A 24,279-nucleotide genomic window follows, 5' to 3' on the forward strand; every position below is an offset into this window, starting at 1 on the left:
AAGATTATGACCAGACTAACCCCGTTTGGCGTCCATCTTGAACCTCAGCTAAGCATGCAGCAGCACGGCGGCTCCGCTTGGCTGAGAGGTGAGAGCGAGGGAGAGAGACGCTGACAGACAGGAGAGAGAGAGACATGCGCAGATCGGACTCTCTCAGTTTGGATGTATTGACGACTGATTTTCACAAAAATCAATTTCATCAAAATTTAATTTAAAACATATGTATATAACACTGTTCAGCACCAGAACGTAGACTGACTGAGTAATAAAGATTAAAGGGGGAGAAATGCCCTGATGTTCCACTGAAGATTAAAAGAGACAACAAATATCAACACAAACACCCTCAGAAATGACCGGTATCCTAATGTTGTATAAAAATAACACTGATGTCATTGCTCCTTATGGACTTATCCTAAAAGTGCCATACTTCCCTACAAGTCACTTTAAATGAACTGACATGTATTTTCAATTCTTTCCTATAACAGAGTATAATAATCTGAAACATAAATGTATAGGGCATTGTAAGGATGATGCTTTTTCTTAGCATAACCTGGAAGTGAGCATTGCCCTTGTTCCCTTGACAAAATGGGATTCTTCCAATAATTGGACTTTAGACTATTATCTTTTGCCTGGGGGATAAGAGCTCTACTTCTACTGAGAAGGGATCTTAAAGCTAAACACAGCTCTGTAACGCTGGTGGCGACGAAGAGTAGTGTTGTTAATTGAAACAGCTGTGCCTAATATATGCCTGTATGTCTCTGTCCAGTTCACTGTCGGATTGTTGGCATAATAAAGAGCTGTAAAGGTTATATTGCGTCTGTCAGTCCTGTTATTAGGCTGCAGGGTTACAGATTATGGGTCGTAAACGAGGCTATGCAATGCAGGTAGAGTCTAAAACTTCCTTAGTTCATACCCAAGGCAATGCACTAAGTTCAACTAAGACACACAGAGGAGTGTACTTAATGTTTGTAAAGTCCATCTGCTATCATAGAGAAACTGGTTTTCTAATGAGGTTAATGACAGCAGGAGGAGGAGGAGGAGAAGAAGGGTGGAGAGGTGTTGCATAACCTGGCTGTAAAAGGAACACTGGCTGCAGAGATGCCCAGAAGAAAAGATAAAAGTTAGGAAGTCAAACCCAACCCAGTGGGATGGAAGAAAGTGAGAGTGAACATCGGAGATCTGGCAGAGTTAAAAATCCATGTAAGGAACTACAAGCTGTCCAGGAAGACCAGGTGCATGATGGGACGACACTGGCTCCAAAACAAAGTGAAAACCAACCAACCAACTGGGATTTAACAATCAGGCCTAATATTTCTGTCTGCTCTGACAACTACAAACTGAAGCTGGACAGTTTTTTCTTCCTTTGCTTGAAAGAAATGGTGGAAACAGTGGACTGAAGGCTGAAAGCATTCCAGTCAATACAATCATCATCCTGGGACTTCAGAGGGCTCCAAGTAATCATTCAGTGTTTAAATTATCTCTTAGATAACCCATTTACATTCTGTTACATAAAACTCTGCTCAGTCCAAAGTCTGCCTCTTGTATCTTGGTGCTAAACAAAGCAGGAGCCTTGTCTGAACTGTTGAGCCGTTTTCATGAACTCCAGACAATCAGGTCCGGACATTGTCCAAAGGTTGTCCTAACCTGCCCTTTCACACATGTAGCACACACCTGAGTAGAGCGAGCAGAAGGACGAGGAGGAGGAGGAGGGCTAATGGTAACTGTTTTTGGGTTAATATCACTGTTCACTATCACTATAAGTACGCATAAAGGAAGTATCTGAAATACTGACGCATTAGAGAAATCATTATACAGGCAAACAGGGAAGGAGGAAAGAGGCTTCAGTCTGTGAGAAAGCAATGTCTGCTGGTTAAATATCCTGCTGGGACTAAACACCACCTGCACAGGATGAATTATTAAAACTAACTGCTGAGAAGTTGTTTCCCATAAATGATTCAGACACACTAATAAGTGTTGAAGGACTGAACGCCCTGAAAATTGCCCAACGCTTACATCCAGGATTTAAGGAAGGAACCCTCGAGCAAGGCATCATAGCTGTCCCGTCTAAATATTGATGTCAAGAATAGTCTTTAGAAACACCAGAAGTTTCAAAAATGTGATCATGATGTATACGCCAATATCGATCATTTATACCTGTCTAGATGTAGAAGGCATCACTCTGCACAGTGCTGAACTGTAGAGTAATGATAGTAGGTCATTAACGCTGGATGATATAATAATGATAATTAACATTATGATTAATCTTAATGACTCGTTTTATTACATATCCAAAGATATTCAGTTTGTTATAATGTGAGTCAAAGAAAAGCAGCTGAAATGCTGAAATATTACAGATTTTTGCTATTAAAAAGAATGATTATCAAAAAGGAGTTCTTCATTGACTGCTTAATTAACTAACCAACTTTTTCAGCTGTAGTTATTGGTAGTGCTCAATAACCTCCAGAATGATGCTTCGAATCTGAATTTTGTAACAAAGTTCAGGACAAACATCTTCTCTGCCAATAACTGGAAGTGGACACTAGAGGTGCACAATATTAGACTTCTCTAGTTATATGATATGCTGATAATTTCCAAGTCACTTACAGTGGATACCACCCCCGCTGGATCGCCACTAGTGTGTAGTGAATAGTGAACTTCCTCTGGGTCTATTAAGACGATCTCATGCCAGAAATGTTAATCAGCTGATATTGGCGCATGCTGATATAATCATGCATCTAAGGCTGGGAGTTATAAACCAAACTTAAAATCACAGATATTTTCGATTGGATCCCGTTAATGCTTTCCGCTTTTAAGTAGGTGAATTCAAGCTGCTGCCGTCTTGTGCAACTCGTAGTGCCACACACACTTCTACTCAGCTTGATGTCTCCGTTCGAGATGATTCAATTAATTAGTCCTGCTGCTACTTTAAGACTTGGGACAAAGTTTACAGCGGACAGTGGTTCCGTTGTCCAGGTTGCATGTTGCAAAACAGATCCAGGTCCAGACAACTGAGGAGTCTTTTTGGTGCCAAACTCCTCATTTATATTAATGAGGAGTTTTCTACCCATTACTTTCAATTACAAGAGCTCAGGGAAGTGGTGAACCCATTGCCCAGGTTAATTTGAAATCCATTTTCATTTTTAAACTTTGTCCTAAATTCAGATATATTATAGTATTAAACCAATAATTTAAAGCCTTTATAGGCTAGTATTGACAGTATACCTCTATTATCCTGTATCCCTGTTAGAGCCTTGTTTAAATTAGTTAACATTTTCCATTAGGACCGACACTGATGGAATATCTTTACTACATAAAGACAGAGGTGTTATTTTATACAAGGATAGAGTTTTAAAAAGTTTTCATCGGTTCGGGACTAAAAAGAAGTGCTTTGTATGCATCTTTAACTTGAAAGCTTGGACTACCAAAGAGTTCGTCTTTTCACAGTGACCTCAGTCTGGATGGAGAAAGAGGGGAAGTCAGGAATGAGGAACATGGTCATCTTTGTGAACCCTAACACACTTTTCAGTAACAATACACTGAAAACAGCAACATAATGCTCTTTCACTACTTCAGAGTCACACACACACACACACACACACACACACACACACACACACACACACACACACACAGAGGAAGTAGTGCTGAGTCACTGTGCGAGCTCGTCCTCGTGTTGTCACACAAACCCTCCTGACAGGCCCACAGAGACACAGCAGCTTCTCTCAGTCCTGCAGGCGAACGCCTCAGTGTCCACGCTCGTTACCGGCTCAATGACCGGCGGCTGGATGAACAGAGCCGAGCTGACAGTGATGACACACACACACACACACACTCTGTCACACACATTCACACAGACACAGAGAGCACAAAGGCTTTAGTGTTGAGAGGAGCGGTGACAGCAGTACTACAGCATCAGATGATGCAACTACGGCAGAACACATTAAGAGCAGGAGACTGCGTGAGATAACATGCTAATGCTCGTGTGGAGTGTGAAGTGTGCGAAGACGCAACTTTTATTGAGAAAAGCCTACAAGAACCTCCACGCTTAGTACACAACTGTTTTAATTGATCAAATTCAGTCCACGATTACGACAATCTTTGTCAGCACTTATCACACATCAGCCCAGGTGGTAGCCCTCCGACTGTACGTCACTGTGCTCCTTTCAGTATTTTAGGGGTAAAAACTGACAACAAACTGATCTCACTCTTTTTTAAATGTGAACAAGTTAGTTCATCTGTCAAAAAAAACATGAGGCCCGAGCAGCCAAACTACTGACAGCTCTGTCCTGACTCTCCACCAGCTCATTAGCATCTCCACGGCTACTAGCCAATCATTACACTGCCAGCTAACGTCACTCCACTCACAAATCCCTCCCTCCTCCTCCTCTCTACTGTCCACCTTTGGTCACAGAGGCAGACTGGCTAACTGGCCAAAGGTCCTCTCTGGAGCTGCTGCAGTCACCCAAGGACAGCCATGCACCCAGTCCTCAAAGATCTGCATTAATGCACCTTAGAGTCTCTCAGTATGCAGGCAAGAGCACAATCAGGAGGAGTCACATTCAGATACAACAACTACAAGTCATCCAACTGATGAATAAGGGAAGAGGAAACACATTTAGCAACCCGGTCTTACATAAAAAGTTAACCTTAAATTAACGCTTAAATTAAACAACTTGAAACTTAGTGTTTTTCGTGGCTGCAGCTTGAAATCACATGAATATCCGACATTTCTGTTATCTTTTGTGTCAAAGTTTCCAAAGCTCTGCTTGTATTGGAATCGATGGAGCAGGCAGAAGTCCTGTGCTGCAATGACAATCGATCGACATTCAAAAAGAGTTCCCACCTCTTCAATCATCAATGTCAAAGCTCCCACACTCAGCATGAAACAAGAGCTAAAGCAATAAAAGGCAGCGCTGCAGCAGAGAGAGACCCCTGCAGACTACCTGTCACAGAAGCCAAAGACAGAAAGGTGGAGGTCTGTACCCTGTTCTCTCCAGTGCTTGGCCGAGGGCTCGCTCTCCTTTGTCTCCACAGAGTTGTTCTCCATGCCGTCCGATCAGCAAACACACATTCCACACAGAGAGGGACCGAGCGCGGGCTGTCACTGTAGTTGTGAGGAAAATGTGTGTGTGTGAGTGTGTGTGTGTTCGGCTGCAGGAGGAAGAGGAGGAGGAAGATGAAGGGAGGGAGGGGAGAACCCAAGAGAGACTTCCTCTGGGGGGAGACGACTGCAGCGAGCGAATTAACTCCCTCCTGCAGGCGTGCTGTCAGCTGACTGTCTGCTGCCAACGCTCTGACGCAGCAACTATAAACGTCTCTGCCTCCCTCCCTTCATCCCTCCCTCCCTGCCTCAACTCCTCCCTCCCTTCTCAGACTTTTTGGCACACTCTCCCTTCCCTCCTCCTCCTTCTCACCCAATCTGATTTTCCCTTCCCCCCCCCCTTTTTTTTCTCCCTCAAATTTCCAATTCATGCTTTGTCCCACCCTGCTTTCCCTTTGTCATCCCCCCCTCCTCCCCCCCTGCTTTGTTTCACTGCTTCGTCAGCAGATTTGACAGGGACGATGAATGATTTCTGCCTGGTACAGTGAATACAGCAGCTACAGATCTCTCTCTCCGCCCGTTTTTCAAAACCAAGGCAGGTAAATATACGTCTGCTGATAACCTGTAGGCCTCGTATTAAACCTTAACACACAAACGAGTCATCTGCAGCAAACGCAGGGCTGTAATAAGTATTGCATTTCCATTAATCCAAGGGTACTGTTTTTAAATAGATCACTCTTAAAGTCAGAAAATAGTGAAAGATGCTCTTCATGATTTCCCACAACCAAAAGGTGAGGCCTTCAAACGTCTTGTTTTGTACGACCCCCCCAAAAAACCAACAAATATTCCCGTTACTACGAGACAAAACAGAGCAAAGTAGCAAACTGACAAGTTTTTGACTTACATAATTTAATTTAGCTCCATGTCTTATAAAACATGTAAGACAATCCATCCTTCCTTCCTTTTAATATTGTTTGTCATGTGTTTTTTACTGGATTGTTCTGTTGATTGGTTGCTTGTTGTTTTAGATTGTTTTTGTTATTGTACTTTCTTAATTATTTGTTTTTATTATCTGCTTAAGTCAACGGGAGGTCTGTCGTATTTGCTCGCAGCTTCTTGACATCTGACTATTTTCTTACAAATACAAAAACTTGCAACTGGATTCATTAGTTTGCTAATTATTTACATTTAATGAAAAACATGTCTAAAATAGTTCTGTTAATATACTGAAACTCTTTGTAAAAATGTTTCAGACAAAACAGAAACCAGAGTGCTAAACCTTCCTGTAGCCGTCACTGTTGCCAACATGGAGGTTAGGATAAAGAACAGAACACAATGGCCCTTTTCCTGCCAAAATGAGCTCATTTTCCAACTTCTGGCAACATATCAGGCCATTAACCTGGTAGTTTCTTAACATGGAAAGCTGAAAAGCTCAATCTGACATTGAAATTCAGAATTTCAAATACAAAGAGATTTGACTAAAGCGTGTGTTTTAACAGAGACATGAATAACGCCAGTGGTATCTGAATGGTAATGGCTGACTTCTTCCACTAGAGGGCACCGCTCTCATTGTATAGACCAGTCTGTGTGCCGTCTTCTCTCTTAAAGCCAACTTCAGACCTCACTCACAAAAATCTCAACTATGATAGAAAACAGACCTTACAGCTCTGTAGAGTTCAGTAACAGACTTGGGTAGGTCAGGCAAAGGAAAAAAAAAAACGAGTTTTCTGTATTGTGACTGATGTCTGCATGTACTGTATTCATGCTTATGTGTTAACCCTTTCATAAGATTTAATTAGTACTGATACAAGACAGCCATAAGACCAAAAAAATTGCTATTAAGCTGAATGTATCTTTCATCAGATTTCTAGCTGTCTAATTACATGCAGTGTTTCTCAACAAGCTGTTTCCGGTGACTCATGGCTCTCTTATCGTGCTGCAGTTCATGACTGATTCCAGCGGTGAAAGAGAGAGTTGCGTAAAGAGAAGTTTAAAGTTTAAGCTGCACAAAGCGACCCTTCACCCACACTGACTAACTTTGCTCTGTCACTGCTTTCCTGCTGATGTAATCCACTGGGCTGATAATGACACACTGAGTGTCAGTCTGACTGTTATAGGTAGATTTGATTAGCCTGATGTGGCCAATCACAGATCTATTGTATCAGCATATGTATTTTTTCTATATGCACCCAAAGGAAAACGTTTGTAACATATAATGCAAAAAACAATGCTTAGGTTGATTCTGAATTGGTGTCATCACTTAGTTTATCCAGCAGAGCGCACTACAAATCCATAGTTTACAATAGTCTGAGGACTGTCTGCAGCACATGTGACAAACATTCACTTCATTGCCCATCAAATCGTGAACCAGAAAATTGATCCCCGGTGAAAAATCGGTATGGTCTCAAAAATCCTTCATAAATCAGGCTGTAGATTAATTAGTTATTTACATATCTGCAGCTGCCCAGGGCCTTAGGGATTTGACCACTTTTACTGCCAAGAGAATTATGTTGATCTTAGATTTTCTGTTTTATAATCATAGTAAACTGAATCTTTATGTTATCAAAAGTCAGAAAATTGTGTAAAGAAATAGACTACAAGAGCGTAAGCACAGAGCTGAGATCCATACAAGCTGATGGGACGATCAGTGAGGCAGATTTATGTTCAGGTCTCAGCTCTCAACCTCAAGTTGTGTAACAGAGAACATTTGCTGAGTGGTTTCTGGGTCGGAGAACCCTTTGTGGGCCTGCCAGTGTCGCAATGCAGGGAGGAGGAGAAGGAGGAGGAGGAGGAAGAAGAAGAGGGGGCCTTAATTAACAGGAGATCCCTCCAACAAACACATACAGTTAAAGCGCCGACAGCTGCTCCCAAAGAGCACAGGCCTACTGCTCTAGTTACACAGTAGCCGTCTGCTCGGAGTCTATGCAATACTGTGGATACAAGTATGTATGGTGGTGTGTTTGTGGAGGCATAAAAACAAGTGTGTGTTTATTAACTGATCAATATCAGTATGAATAAAACCGAGTCATCCATTAAGCGGTGTTGTCGTAAGAGATGGCGGTGCCTCAGGGGCAATTCATCACCCTCTAAAAGCCCTGAAAGAGGCAGCTCTGCATCTGCCTGATGTAAAGATATTTTAGAGGTAGTTTATCAGAGTTTAGTTCTCACACTGTTCACTCAGACTCAGGGTTTTACAGATCAGGAGCTTCTGTTTTTAAATAAAAGATTTTAAACTAGACCTTAAAAGGATGAGATAGTAGCATAAAGAGGCTTTAATAGCATAGCATCAGATGCACCCCAATCCTACTAAGAGCTGCATTTGATCATTATTTTCATGAATTATTTAAGTATGGATAATTAAAAGTTCTCCATTTTTAATACCTTTTGTCCTAGAATAGCCCAAAACACAAAGACATCCAGTGTGTATTGATATGAAACAGAAAACGGCAGCAAATTCTTGTACATGTTTGTAACTTTTGTTCGATTTAACATCCGTAATGACTAATCTTTTGTCAAAATGGTTGTAAATTCTCTATTGCAGGAAGTTTTTAGCAATTTTTTTTTAACATTTTTAAGCATCCTTTCTTCGCCTGTTGACAGAATCTCCTGGTGCATGAGCAGCAGTAGTGCTTCCTCAGTTGTTTTATTTAACTTTCTAGTTTAGGTCATATCTGAGTGCTACCTGTGTTCTTTCTGTGGTTCTTGTATTTTCCCATTTATCTAAAGAATGTTGGCATGTTAACTCGACTGTAAATACTGATTGGTGAATATAAAGTTCACCACCCTGTAAAGCATTTACAGCTGAATTTATTTGCAATCATAATCAACCGTTATTTGGCATTTAGCCTCAGGCACATAAAACGTTATGCAACATGGAAGGGTGTGGGAGAGATTGTAAACTGCATAATAAGGCAGAATGGCAGCTTATTCAGCCAGAAATGGGGTGTGGCTGGTAAGCTCTGTGTATCTGTAGTTGTGAGTGGCTGTTGGGGCCTATGAGGTTGTGTTAAGTTTAGGATTGGCATCTCAAGTTATTTACAGAGCAGAGACACGCTTAAAGCAGATGGAAAGAAAATCCAAGTCGACAGCAGAAAAAATGGCTGAATGAGTGTTTTTAGGTGGTTAACTGTGACCTCCCTCTGTCTGTGTCCCATGATTTCCCACTTCTTTTCCAAATGCAAAAGAATCTCTTACAATATACTATATATATGTTTTCAGTGGGTTTAAAGAAAAAGACAATCGAAGGAAATAAATCGCATTGTACTTACCACATGTTAAAAGAAATAAGAAAATAAATGATCAGGTAAACAGATGTGATGTTATTCTAATGAAAACACAAAATGCAGCAAAAGCAAGAGGTCAAACGACGATGGAACACACAACCACACAAATTAAAACCAGACTTCACAAAATGCAAGAGTTAATTTTCAAAGAAAATGCAAAAACAACGATGCAAGAAAGGAAAGGTGACACTACAGAGAAAGTGATGGAATCTAAAGTGAATACTGACTGCTGGTTGGTTGGTTGGGAGAAAACAACTGAGGAGAACAAAAGAGTGAAGATGGAAATTATGCCGATGAACATGGAAGTGCCAGTGAAACTGAGGAGGATGTGGGAGGGGTGGTGGTTTCCATGCCGGAACTGTATTATTTTACCTGCTCTTATGTTCACGTTTGGCATCTTAAACTGTTTTCCGCCCTCCGCACTCTTCTTATCGACCCCCTCCTCTGGTTTGCGTACAGGTGAATGGATAAGCGGAGCTTGGGGTATGGCCTGCTGAATGTCGAGCTTCTCCAGCTCGGCCTTGCTCTTCTGGGGGGAAGCCTGGGTAAGGAGGCGGTAGGAGCTCTGACTGGGAGCCTCTTCCTCAAGACTGAGGGGTGGAGCTACTTTTGAAGCAGAAACTGGAGCCACATCTTTTGGCCCAAAGCTTAGATCATCATCATCCATGGGTATCTCTGGGGGTTTGGAGGATGCAAACTTGGAAGTATCCAAAGCCTCGAGAAACTCATCAATGACACCCCTGGGTGGTCGCTCAATGAACTCGAACTCTTCAGAGGAGACTTCATGCTCAGAGACCTCCTCAGCAACTTCTGGTTCCTCCATTGTCAGGTCTTTTTTCTGAGTTTCCACCTGGAAGCTGGCGGGGTTCTTCGCCATGGCTTCTAGGACCGGAGACAGGGAGTCTGCTGTTGGCGACTCTGAATCTGAATCCTCAGCAGGGGTCTTTTTGCTCTGGAAGTCGAGTGGCTCAAACTTTTCCATCATTTTGGGAGAGTCATGGCTTGAAAACCAATCTTTCTGCTCTATCTTTACAGGTTCCTCTTCTTTGACCTTGGTGGGGGTTGTTTCCTCAGCTTCTTTGACAAGATCGAATGCGCCAAAACTATTGTCGTCTTCAACTTTTGCTTTGTCAGCTGCTCTACCTTCCATCTCCTCAGTCATTTCCTTAAGCAGGGACACTTTAGCATCAAAGGCAAAAGGGTTGTTAGCAGATAGGTTGATTGGAGGGTTAGGCGACTCCATCATCTTTCGCTCAAGGATGGGACTTTGCTCCTCCGGGCTTCCCTCTGAGGAACCAGAGTCGATTTTGTCAGGGTTGAGTGGGGAAGACTTCAGGATGTCTGGAAGCGATGGTGGCAGAACAGAATCCTCCTCTTCCTCTTCATCATCGTCTTTTAGACCAGATGAGAACTGATTTGCTGACTGCATGAGCGAGTCGGCGGCAATCTTGCCCGTCTCAAATGATTTCACCTCATCTAAGAAGGAGGATGGGGTATCCTGAGATTCTCCGGTTTGGCCATACTGGACCAGATCTGGGGTGGGACTCTCTGACATTTTTGAGGCCCTGCTGTCAGACTTGGAGTCTCCAAAATGGGAGTAGCCACTGTCTGCCAGCGGGGAAAAACCCTCAAATGGGTTATTATTCTTCTTCACCTCATACATCAGGTCATCATCGTCATCAGACTGGTTGCCGTGCAGATCTGGCTCATACCTGGAAGAGCTAATGGGAGCTGTGTCCTTGGAGAAGGTATCCATGGGGACCTTGGAGTTGTCTTGAGATGCTAGAAATGGCGAATCCCAGTGCTCTGTTGGGTTAGAGGAGGCAATGTGAGACTCAGGGAACTTCATCTGGGGGTTCACAGGGGATGGGCCAGTGGAGGACCTGTCTGAGCTAATCATCTTCTCCTCGGGTGAAAAGGAAACTCCGCTGTCTTCACACGGATTATGAGGCCCTGGGTCTTTCCCTAAACTCAGGTAAGGACCAGCTAACGGATCTAGGAGGTCTTCCTTAATCTTACTACGACTCGGTCCAGAGTCACCCTCTTCACCCACCCAAGGCATGTCCTTGGAATGAGTAGTGGGGGGTTCAGTGGAGAAGGAGCCCAAGGCTGCAGCGTATCCCGAAGTAGGGGGCTGGTTGGGACTCTCAGTCAGAGAAAGCTCCTCCAGAGAGTCGGGGGAGTGAAGAGGGGAGAGAGGAGAGATGGGAGCAGGGGAATCACCCTTCTGCCCAAGTGCTTGAGTAGAAAGGGAGGGGGGAGAATGCAATACAGCACATATCAAAGACATACTCCATTCCTTATAGTGCCCACCACACCTGGGGGCAACCATTACCAAAAAAACATAATGAGGAAGGTTCTGAGATGAAGACCAGACAAGTGCTGCTCAAAGGTTGAATGTGGCTGGTACTTAACGATCACTACAGTGCCAACTAATGAAGACGACCTAGTACTGCACTTCACAATGCACAGCAGCAGTGGCTCTCAGTTCAGATCCTGAGGGGCCCCCAGCACTTCATTTTCCCACACATTAAAAAAGCTAATCAATTTATGTTCAGCCAATCCAGAGCAGGCAAACGAATCTAAATGAGCTAATCAGGATCATGTTCTTCAAATGTGGCTCATCTACTTTGGACATTCATGCTAAAATAATCCTGTAATTTCTCATTCAGATTATTTGACAACTCAGTGTAGATAGGAGGCTAGAAGCCGAAACACATCAATGTGACTATAAATCTGTTGCTAGGGTTACTGAGAACCACTGGGCTGTAATGCAGCTCTAAATCAAAGTCTGGTGTAGTAAAAAGTACAACAGGCCACACCTGACCACAGTAATCATGCCGCTGTTAAGATAGGTACAGTATGAGGTTTTACTTCTTCATGTCAGGGCGGTTTTAGTGGAAATGGTCTTTGTTTTAAGGCACTTGGCCCACCTCCACAATTGAGGAACCACATTAGCTCTGCCAAATCTAAAAGCATAAAATTAATTTTCGTTTTCTGTCCGAATTGAAGACGGTTAAAAAATTGATTGTCACCCGTCTGTTCTGTTATCTCTTACCCCTCTTGATTTAATAATGTTGCCCCATCTTCAGTTGTTAGAAATAGTTTCTTAAAATAAAACATTATGGCCAAACATAAAAATAAGAAGAAGATTGTTATTCTATTGTTATTACTTTATAGCTTTAAAAATCAGCCATGTTTTTAAAAGCAAACAGGGCTACAATAAACACAGAACAGACTACCTTCCACAGTCAAGATTTGGCAGCATTTGTCTTGGTGTACCACCTAGGTTAGATGCTAGGTGGTATAATTATTATTTTTTTGCCCCAGGTCTGGCGCCAATAAACCATGCCCAATGTGTCTTACAAACACAAACTATTAATTGATGATATAATGATTCCTCTCATGTCTCTTATAAGTAAACATTATTTTGGACCAGTCAATCACTGAGGAGAATCATTATTACTCTACAACTACTTGTATAAGTTCATGTCAGTCTACACTACAACAGCAATCATGTGTGAGTCACAATGCAACACAAGCAAAGTCAAACATCAAGTTTAGTTTTTCAAAGATACAAGCATCCTATGCAAATGCTACAGGTGACAAAAATCTATAGCTTGTTACATGCAAAGTGTAATTTTTGCCACTTTAATGACAAACAGGGGAGTGAACTAAAGAAGTGGTAAGAGAAAAAAAATGAAGACAGAGAAACACAGCGAGCAGAGAAAACTTGCCTGTAGGGAATTGCATCAGAGGATGAGGTTGAGCTTTAGAAGGAGAAGGTACATCTGTGGAAGAAACAAGAGAAAGCAGCAGAAAGTGCATTCAGTCAGTCAGGAAGCCCAGAAGAGAAAGACCAGGAGGAAGTGACAAAAATCATCTCCAATACAAGTGAATGGTGTTTCAGATGTTCAAAGCCTAAACTAACATAATGGTGAATGAAGGGCTGGGTGATAAATAATCTTAATTCTGGATCGTGATGAAATTAAAGCGGTTAGTGATAAACAACTTTGGACAGCTTTAACTCGACATGGATAGATAAAACAGACTATGCAGACTAACAAGCTGTTAGACGCTGGAGTACAGCCCTCTTCCCACCGCAAAGCATTATTTGAGCTGCCGCTAAAGAGAGTCGATGTCTTCCATAATCAAAATATGATATTGTGATATATTGATGTTGAGCAATATTGCAAAAATTGTCCCAATCCTATTTTTTGCCAAATCACCCAGACAGACATTACAGTACATTTCAGAAATCCTCAGCTATGGTGTCTTAATCACAGTCTCCATCTGTTACATCTGTGTAGTTAAAGAGCACCAAAAGGGGACACATGGGTGCCTGCGGGGTATTCTTAACCCAATTACAAAATACTGCTCTCAAGGATGTACTTGCTAACCAGTTATCCCAGGCCAAAGTCAGGGTGTCAAACCTTCGTACTTTGATACAAAGCCTGAAAACAGTCATTCGTAAGATCTTACATTTACTGTGTGTTTACAAAGCTTACTCAACACGCTATCTAAGGTATGTGAACATTTGTTGAACCCTCAATGTTTCATTCGTTAGTGAGGGGAGGACAGAACAGGCAGAACGTCAGTGTCATAGCAAAACAATACAAACATGACAGTTTGCCATAGAAAGAGATAAAGAAGCCTGAAAGCAAACAAAGAGACAGCTGTTATCAAGAGAGACAGGAATAGAAAGAATTCCTCTCTGAACAGAGGGAACTGATTATGTTTAGTCGTTTGTAATCCTCAGATCTGACGGAAATAGGCAACGAGAGGGTAGGAAACATAATACAATCAAAAGAAGGTCAAACTGATGTACAACCAAGACTTTCAAAACAGTTATGCAACCAACAGCTTCGGCACATTTTGACACGTCAACGTGACTTCAATCGGTGATGTTGCCAAAGAGAGAAAAGGGAAGCTTATTCAGAGCTCTTGTGTCGGTTCATCCAAAGAGCAGATGGCTTATACAAGGCAAATTAAGCTGAATGAAATTAAGGACAGTATGCTGAAAACAGGCTTTATCTGGTTCTTTTACCTCATAAACTTAATTCTATTTTAGCAACAGACAAAAGCATGTGACAGGACACTAAAAGAAATCCAGGTTGAAATTAAGAGGCCAAAGGAGTATAAAGGGCAATGAATAACTCCAACCACATGTGTTATGGCTGAAAACTGAGACAACCTTCTCCAACATTGAATTTTTTTCCTCTCTTCCTTATCCAGAAACATATTTGCGTGGATTACAGTCTGGTGTTTCTACAACAGCTAGTAGCGGTCCAACCAGATGAAAGGAAACATGAAATTCCCAGTAGCTCATGAACCTTGGAAAAACAATGACATCAAATATCATCTTAATATCAAAACTATTAGACCACCAGTGAGTTCAAAATCCAAGACACTAAGTACTCCTGATTAAACCGAGATTAAAGAGTCTTTTGTTGAGAAAAGCTCTTAGATTAACTTCCATGTTTAGATCCCTTCAGCTAAAAAGATGGTGGCACCAGTGTTGTTTCATGCTCTCCATCAGCTGTAATGTTGAGTTGGTTGACGTCAAAATAACAATCAGGTTTAATATTACAAAAAAAACTGAAGTTACTCTGGGAAAGCAAAAAGTTAACTTCCCTGGAACGGGCTGGTCTTTTTTTTCCCCCTCAGGTGAGTGAGAGGGCACCATATTGGTTTGAATCAGACATACCGCATGGGTTGTCAGTTCCACCAGCCTGCACAGGTAAAATTGCTCTCCTTCTCTGACTCATAACTCAGTCCAGTATGAACACAGAGACATGATGCACATATTTTTAGATTCAGTGAGACTTCCAAATCCACTTCATTACATCAGAACTTGCCAAACTATTACGTTTTTTCATCATTAAAGTAACCCAGTGATCGTTGTCTGTACATCCATGGGCACACAGGAAACGGCACCTGCTAACAGATAACTCAGCACACTTTTAAGGGTGCCAAAGTACAAAGATTCCAACAAATACACGCCTATAACAGGCTTCATGTTGTGCACGTTTACATCTACATTATCTCCTTTACTTCCAACACAGAACATGTGCCACTGAGCATGGTATTAAACCTGTGGGTAAAACGCTTAATCCCTGAAGTCATTAAGAAAATACAGACAGGAAGTGTTAAGTAGCAAGCACTGCTGAATGGCTCTTAAGCAAAGCGCTAGATCTACAAAAGCATTGATCAGCTGTCACTGTATAAAGCAGGATGGGACACACACACTCATCAGTTTATATGTTTTAGATGTAATCAAGAATATTGCCTTTTGAGAGCTTTAATTGATTTATTAGAATAAAGGATAAAAATCAGGTTTACTCATTCAATCTGCTTTAAGCTTATGTGCATCTTGTGTTGATTATCAAGTGTATTGGCTTAATCAAAGAAGCAGTTTTTGTATAAATTTTTGCTGATCTCATGGTCTGATATTGATTAGGCCAAAGTGATTCTTCGTACGAGGCCATTTTGTTTGGTTACCTCTGTTGTCAAGGTTTAGTTTCCAGCCATGAAGAAGACCTGTAGGGTTGAACCAATAAGACACATTAAACATTAAACTACATCAGCAGCTTGTGAACTTGAGAAGCATGAGATTCAATCAGCCGGATCTAAATATGTTATCCAGTTTAGTGTTGTCCTGTCAACGGGCTGCCTCTGAATCAAAACTGAGGTTACATTGGTTGCTTTCAAAAATGCCTAACTTTTACTCCGTTTACGCCTAACATCCACACTACACTGTTTGTTTCTTACCCCTACAGACTGCTGTTCTTCAACAGTATGGCAGTCTTTAAAATCTGAACCTGTATCCAGATGTCTGATGACTAAAACCCTATCCAGATATATAACACAGTTAACAACGTTGGTGACTTGAAATAGTAGCACATTCATTGGCCAGTAATGGGAAATAAAAAAAACAAATCAGGATCAAATAGTTGAAGCTTGGTGTTGAACAGACGAGTCTTAGTATATGGAGTAAAAAATCTAGAGTCATAAAGTGAAACTACAGTCTAATTATCAGACTACAACAATGGCGGAAAACAGGGAGAAATATGCATTTTAATTGCAGAAAGATCAAGAAGATCTTGTGATCGACTGTTACTTCCAGTAACAGACCAATACTCTCAGTTAACAAAGCTGTTGATTATATAACTGACATGGACCAACTCTTGCTAACTGCACCTGCTCTCCTGCAAAAGATAGCCGGCTAGTTCTTTTCTGGCATGAGGGGGTCAAAGATCAGCCGGGAGTGGAGAGGTCGGTGCTGGATGTCCAGTCCGAGTAACCTGAGGTTCTGATCAGCTCACCGGGGTCCTGGTCGGGTTACAGACACACAGATCGGTGTTACGCTGACTCACTGTGAGCACGACAGAACAGTCCTTCAAGTTTTATTTCGCTCATAAAAATAAATAAGGGAGTTTTTTTAGGGGGTCCCTACTGTCCTCAGAAATGATCCAGCTGTTGTTTCAAATTCGCCACTGAAGTTAAATATTGAAAAGTACAAGACGAAAAAAAAACTATGAACAATTCCAAGCAAAAGGAACAATATTAGTTTAGGTTTTGTTTGATTAATGTTTGATCATTTATTATCTGATTTGTACATTAACCAATGTGTGATAAGAATTTAATATCTATATGGGCTGAGGACATTTTTTCTCAATTTTCTGACATTTTATGGACAATTAAAATCTAAAATAATCAATAATTAAAGTACTTATATTCCATATTCGAGCCCTTTTTACCATCATCAGTTATTTCAATTAATTCTCAGAACTATAACCAAACACATAATCCTCTTAATCCAGGATTCAAACCCCCAACCCTGCCAGAGCTACTGCCTTGGTCTATACGCTGAGGAATTTGTCTCCTCCATGAGCTATAAGTATCTAGAGGAACGCCTCACAGTTGACACTGATATACGACTTCAGGCAAACGTGTCACCTGCTGCCATCTCGTAACATAAAGAACTCAATGTACGATTCCTGTGAAAGACCCCTATGCGCCCTGCTGTTGCACAAGGGTCCAAAAGTCTATACTCTTTTCCTCATCTGTAAAAAGGTAAAGCCAACAGAGCAGGCTACGTTGGGTCCTGCTGGTTAGTCTAATGACAGAGACAGCAGAATAACTGCAGTGACAATTGATTTCAGCGTCTCTGCTGCAGTGTCCCCCCTGCACAAAACCAACAGTTATGTAATTTGCAGAATCCCACATTTCACAAAGACCCACTGAGATATGGGGTCTGTTCTGTTTCTGACTCTCACTGAACGCTCTGTGATAATCTGCAGCTTTTGAGGGCCGCTTTCTGATTCAGCTTTGTTGCATTTTTGTATCCTTTCCTGTCTGCAGAGTGAGAGGACACAGAGGGAGAGGGCCTCTAGCTAAACTAACACAATCCTAAGTGCTGTATGTCACCTGGACGTCCACCCAGAGCTTCACAGGTGCTGCAATGTATGTTTTTGGCGTTTGGACAGAGCAAGTCTAGCTGTTTCCCCATGACACCAGTCTTTATGCTAAGCTAACAGCTCTGTAACAAAGACAGACGTCAAATTGAAGTCTGATATTATGCCACATTAACATTATGTTACGTTGTATGCAGATTAATTCACATTAATGAATTTGTCGGGCTATGTTGGGCTACAATTTTAAGTTAAGGTCTCTTAAAACGGGTTGCTGCAGCATATTTGAGAACTTTGTGAGTCTGCAAAAATTACCATGATGGTTACAGCTGGCTTGCGCATTGCTGAAGTGGTTGCCATAGGTTGCACATAATGATATGCATAGCATCACCCCGTCCATTAACGGGATTGGCTCCTTAGGTTTGTGACGTCTCAAACCTGCCAATCTGAAAACGTGTTGTTCAGCCTGTCCTTGGTACACTGCAGTTTAAAAGCAGACAGGCCCAGCCATGATGACTGCTTATATTGTCCCTGAAATGTCTTAAAAATAAATCACTTCTTAATGATTGTGGAGACACTAAGAAGAGGTTTCACTCAACTAAATAGAAGCACTCTCTGGTCCACTGTAGACTTGGCGAATAAGAAGCCTGATACGACATAAAAATTTCACTCAGCGCAGCGTTAAGGCCCAGAAATCAACTACTACGTGATGAATCAGCACAGTATCATTTTTCACTGCATAGCTCTGGAAAGCTCTGTGCGTATCACAGTGATAAGAGTGAGATTTAAAACAGATTAACATGTGGTTTTCATCATATTTAGGAATTTGTCTTACTTCAAGAATGAAAGCCAGCTGCTGTGTCGGCAGCGTAAAAACAACAGATAGAAGCTCTGGGTGGAGGGCTCAGACTATGAAGTGCTTAACCTCACACATGTCCAGCCCTCACCAGGATACAGAGAAATCAACAACACACAGATTGAGCTTTAAGCCTCTGTAACTGTGTGTCTGACTTCTCCCTTTTCCACCTAATCCACCTGACCACATCACAGGCTCCTAACAAACACACACTGACAGATGTAGGTGACCCAAAAATAAGATGTAGGACGGCGGAGATCGCCGAGCCCCCGATGATTAAGCAGCCCGCCAGTCACACCATCTGATGGGACAAAGAAATCACTTCAAACACCTTTTTAAAGAGTGTCGACATTAATCTGTGTTATGTAAAGTCACAACAGGACTAGTCTGATTAAGCTCGTGTTCATAACAGAGAATAAATAGAAGAAAGGGTGGCTGTCCTTTTCATTTTTAAATCTTTGTTACTTGCACCAAAACAACTTAATTTCACTCCTGATACCATAATCATTTTCACTACAGCTGCAATTTGGGTATATAAAATGCTAGAAGCTGTGAAGAGTGCCCAATGAAAATATTCTGGAGCACAAGGTAAGGTGAGCAGTCAAAATATTTAATTTACTTTAAACTAAGACCAACAAAAACAAAATCTCACATTTTAGAACCTGGAACCATCAAATGTCATTTTTGCTTATCTAAAAGGAGTAATAAAAATAGTTGCACATTCATTTATCTTGGATGTGGCCTCTACATTTCTTTTTATCATACCTTCCTTTGAGAAATAAACAGTTGTATACCAATATCATAGAAATTTGTTGATGGTTTTCCGTTGTTGATACCAAATGCAACAGGTAAATGCTGCCTGCTGACTAAAAGGTAACAGGGCTCAAAACTAGGGCTTCAATTTACATTATTTTCTCAATTAATCAGCTAAAGATTTGTGATATAAAGAGTCATAACATTTTTTTTTTTTTTACTGTTAATAATGAATAAATTACATCAGCCCTAACCAGCATCCACAAATCCAAATAACCACACCTACTGAAAACAGTGAGACTGATCAAGGCCATCAGTGTAATAAAAGAGAAAAATGTACAAAAAATTAATAGAAAACTTAGTCCATAATTATCTTTAACGGTGGGATAATATGAATCATTCTCCATGCATATGTCTTTTGTTTAGATGCTTTAACTGGACCTCATGGTTTATCGACCTCCATCAGTGGCCTTGCCAGGCAGCCCCACCCTGCCTCTGTGCTGCTTCCCATGCCTGGAGGAGGATGAGACAGGCCTGTTTACCTGCTGCCTGCCTGCCTGTTTTCTGCTATATCGCAATAAACAAACAACAACAGCAGCAGTTCTGAATAGAAACTTAAATAGAAACAGTAAAAAAAAAAATCACTTCACAAGCATTCTGACTAATAGAAGCAGCTTACAAGGGACACAAGGAGGCTCGCAGGCCTCTCTGTTTTCAGGATTTGGGGTGTAGGTTTGGGTGGGGATGAAGATTTGACTGACAGGCTGGCACCGAATAAAAATTATAACACTAACTTGGTGCATTCAAGTTAATCTGGTAATAGTGTGGTAATGCTGGGAAATCGACAGGGTGGGGACGCAGAGCGGATTCCTTTGTTGTGACTAATCTCAACAAACCGCTATGGTACACCGTGAGATGCTAACGACTTCCATTATCGGACAGGTCCTTATCCAACATGCTTCATCTTTCTTAATTACTCACTTTCAACAACCAATACAAAATAAAACTCCATATTAAAGAGCCTTTTTCTAGTTGTAATCATGACAATGACCAGATTTCAGACTAAAAACTACTATGCTACAGCGCTAGCTAGCTTTAGTCGGAGACTAGAATCAATTTCATTGCTGTAAACTGACACCGGACACAAGAAACCTCACACCAGCGGTCGCGTTTGCGCTGTTCTGGGGGAAATTATATACCTGACAGCCTTTCGGCACAACTTTTCACGTTTTTGGTTGGTATTTATACTGCCACAAAACAAGTATAGCGTGTCCGATAATGGAACCCTGCTAGCAAGTAGCGTTAGCAGCAGCGGCCACGCAGCGGGCAGAGGCACAGAGCAGATGGGCGCTGCTCAGGCTGACCCAATAATGGCTTCTATATCGGTGAAATTGAAAACAATATCACTGTAAAATTGTTTTAAAACACATAACTAACATGCAGGTTAAAGGAGCTAGTTCATATATAGTTGAAGTCAGGATGGTGCAATATTGCAGGCTCATCCAGTCAACAGTCACAATATGCCTCCTGCCGTTTATTTGTCAAAACAGGTGGGCCGCATCTCTACAACAGAGCACAACTGGGGCTAACCTGCTAGAACATTCAGCGGCAAATAGTCTGAATTAGTTTTCTAATGTAAAACAATATAAATTGGTTTAATTAAACAGTGAGGTTTTCCCCATTCACAGCACCCTGGACCGTCAAAGAGCAGGTCCGCGTAATGATCATGGACCACTCGCTCCCCTCAGGGTAGCATCACTAGCCCGCTAACCGGCTAACCTCAGCGTGACGGGACGGTATAAATGTTTACAATATGGACAAAATTACCACATTTAAATACGCATCAGCATATACATGAGAACAAAGTTGATTAAACCGACAAAAGTAGCGCTTCACTCCAATTATTTATGTCCATGTCGGCGTTTGGACGAGCCCAAAATGCTAACCGAGTTCAGATCAGAAACTGGTGATGGAAAAAAAAACGTTTAAAACCGTTAAAACCCATTAAACTAAATTTAATTCACGCGGAAGAGAAACACGTGGTTATTTAACGACTCAAACTGCTAAAACAATATGCGTTTACATGTTATTTTCGCAGTTTCTCTGTTCAGACACTTACAAGATGCTGGAGCCGGTGGTTGTTCTGTCACCGCAGGTTGCTCTGCTGCCTCTGCGGGGGCTGGGGCAGCTTTCCGGGGTTCAGCCGCTGGGAGGGCGTCGCTCTTTGGGGCAGGTTCTGGTTCGGGGGCAGCCTGTGGCTCCGGTACGATCTTTGTAATCTCGGGTTCGGCTTTTGGGACAACAACTTCTGGCTCCTCGGCAATTAAAGGGGTCTCGGGAACAAAAGAAAGGGTGGTGGAGTCTGGGATCTCAGGCTCTGGCTCCGGTTCAGGTTCAGGTTCCTCTACCTCCGGTACTGACACCGGTTCTGGCTCCTCTGCGGGAACAGGCTCTAGTAACGTTACGGGCTCCTCTGCAGCAGGGAGGGCAGTTTCTGTGTACTCATGTGGCGCACTGTCTTCTGCTATGTGCCTCTCCAAAGCGTCCTGAGCCCCGCCGACCAAGTCCACAATATCATCCACGCTGAAGAGGTCTTGTTTGGGCTGGTCCAACTCGGAGTCCGGTTCGGCCTGGTAATGGTGCACATCCTCATTGAACAGAGGAGTAGTGGAAGAGACTTCATGATCCACGCTGTCTGCCATTTTTCTTTCTTCCCCAAACTGTCTTCCGAAGTGGAAAAAGTTTCAGATCGGTAAGTTTTCGGTCAATTACCTCCTGAAACAAACTTCCACCGGGATGAGCTGTGAAACCGAACCGGTAACTCCCTCCGGTAAGTCTGCTTTTGACACCGGACGAAGTTGGACAAGTGCGCCACACGACAGTTGCCACAGAGTCGGACCCGAGTCTCAGATGGACGCTGTGAAGTTCAGAAGGAAACGAGGGGAACTCCGCTGACCAATTACCTGCGGCTTAACCCCTGAGTGACGCAAGCTGTGGCCAATAAGAGCGTGTCAAAGTCGACCCGACCCCGCCCACCTGAGCGGGGGCGTAATTGGACACCTCCTTTATGGAAGTACCTCTAAAACTTAGCAGGAGCAGAAAGTTCAGTAAGTCCTCCTGCTCTGACATAACTTGTGCTCCAGCGGGGCACTTATTACATAACTTTAACTTATTCCTTTTCTTTTTTTTTACTATGACTCCTCCAGCTACCGACAGCCAACCATCAAGCTTTAAGGAAGGGCAAGCTTTAGTGGAAGAAATATTCAGAACTTTTACTTCAATAAACGCAGAGATGTGGAAATGTGGAAAAACATTTCTAATGAAAGACAAAAAGTCTCAAAAGTAAAGGCACTCACTTACAAAGTTTATTGTTTTAACTAAATTAACATGTAAGCAATAATGTAATGTCCTAGTTGGTTACAGTGAACTGCTTTATACTGTTTGTTAACTTTTTTAACAATTCATTACTTTTTAAAGGTTGCTCATATTCTGAATTGACAAAAATGTCACTTATATTTTAGTTTTCAAGCCTCTATTACACCTTTGATAGTGGTAAGAAAACAGGAAGTGAAGGGAATGACATGTTCCATAGGTTTTCAACCAGGACATTGTGTACCCTGGTCACAGAGGGAGTTCAAATAAGTAACTAAAGCTGTCAAAGAATATGGCAAACGTGCAGTATTATCTCTGAAATATGGTGGACTAAAAGGAAAAATAGAAAAACTAATTTACAAGTATAGTAGTAAGTATCTTGTCACTGTGATTTTGCATGTTTTAAAAAAAAAAAGAGCTAATCCTGAGGCAACCTGTCACTCAACAAATCATGACTAATCACACGTTTGCCAAGCGTTTGCACAGAAATGCTGCATTCAGGGAACCTGGGACTGCTGAAACTGCTGAAACTGAAGCACACTAGATTGACAGTAGACCCAGCAGCTTTACAGTATAAATCAACAGTAAGACGTTTGTACATAGCTTAAGGGCACACAGTCTTTCCTGAAATGTATTGTTATTTTAGTGCGCTTAGTCTCAACAGATCAATCAATCACATTTTATTTGTGAAGCAAGTAGGGCAAGTCAGAGTGCTTTACAGGTGACTGACAAGCAGATAACGAGACAATACAATAAAGAAAAACATTAAAGCAATTGGAGATTAATGCACATGAAAAATAGAAATGATAAAAGTGAAACAAAGATAAAGGCAGCAAGAAATAAAAGATTAGATATGCAACTACAACATTTAGAAGGAAAAAAAGAAAGAAGAAGAATGTTGTATAGTTGAATCATTTCCTTTAAACATTTTAATGAAAAAAAACAGGCTAAAAATGTAGGTTTAAAGTTCATGACTTAAGATCTCAGCTGATTAAATATTTAAAGATTCAGCTGCTCTCAGATCCTCGGGCTGTTCCCTCAGTCTGCAGTCATACTAACAGCCCTGTGAGCCTGTTGAGACACATTGAAGCTTTGAGCTAAATGCTAACACAAGCATGCTAACATGCTCATGATGACAAAGCTAAAATACAAATGTTTAGCAGATATCATGTTAATAGTGTTCACTATGCTATCATGCACTGTAGACCTGAGAGAATGATTAATTCATGCTAAACATTCCCATGAAACTGCTAACAGAGTGCTATTTGCTGTTTTGTTACAAAAACACAGTAAAGTCCTATAACTATCATGTAGCACCTTTGCATCATGGGGGAGGGACAGACAAGTTTGAGAAAAACGTTTTATTTGACTAAAGCAGACAAACCAAACATCTTGATCTCCCATTTCCTGAATAACTTTTTATCGACAAAGTCAATAAAGCTTCTTTAGAGGAAGTTAAAGGTGAAAATGGGAAGCATGACGCTGAGGAGGAGCATATAGCAAAGCTCAGCTTCAGTCGGAGATATAGAGTTACACAGCATACTGATGACAGGCAGAGGC

General features: G+C 41.7%; 1 protein-coding gene across 9 annotated transcripts in view; it reads right to left on the minus strand.

The window, feature by feature from the left end:
• The window catches only part of rtn4a (reticulon 4a), a 33,996-nt gene extending 11,744 nt beyond the window's left edge, over positions 1 to 22,252 (minus strand). Inside the window, exons 1-4 of one of the 9 annotated variants that reach the window (XM_069658087.1) lie at positions 21,467 to 22,252; positions 15,826 to 15,864; positions 13,062 to 13,115; positions 9,697 to 11,130 (exon numbers count right to left, since the gene is read on the minus strand). In XM_069658087.1, the coding sequence (XP_069514188.1) occupies positions 9,697 to 11,130; positions 13,062 to 13,115; positions 15,826 to 15,864; positions 21,467 to 22,049 (2,110 nt within the window). In that variant the 5' untranslated portion in view covers positions 22,050 to 22,252. Of the gene's footprint in view, positions 1 to 20; positions 109 to 4,983; positions 5,250 to 9,696; positions 11,563 to 13,061; positions 13,116 to 15,825; positions 15,865 to 21,466 lie in introns of those variants that run through there. The other 8 variants (XM_069658085.1, XM_069658088.1, XM_069658086.1 and 5 more) reach the window with 8 other exon arrangements.
• Between the last annotated feature and the right edge of the window lie 2,027 nt (positions 22,253 to 24,279).

The sequence above is a fragment of the Semicossyphus pulcher genome, unplaced genomic scaffold (assembly GCF_022749685.1).
Source record: "Semicossyphus pulcher isolate SPU_LCO1_2020_fin unplaced genomic scaffold, fSemPul1.0.p SCAF_12, whole genome shotgun sequence".
Lineage (NCBI taxonomy): Eukaryota > Metazoa > Chordata > Actinopteri > Labriformes > Labridae > Semicossyphus > Semicossyphus pulcher.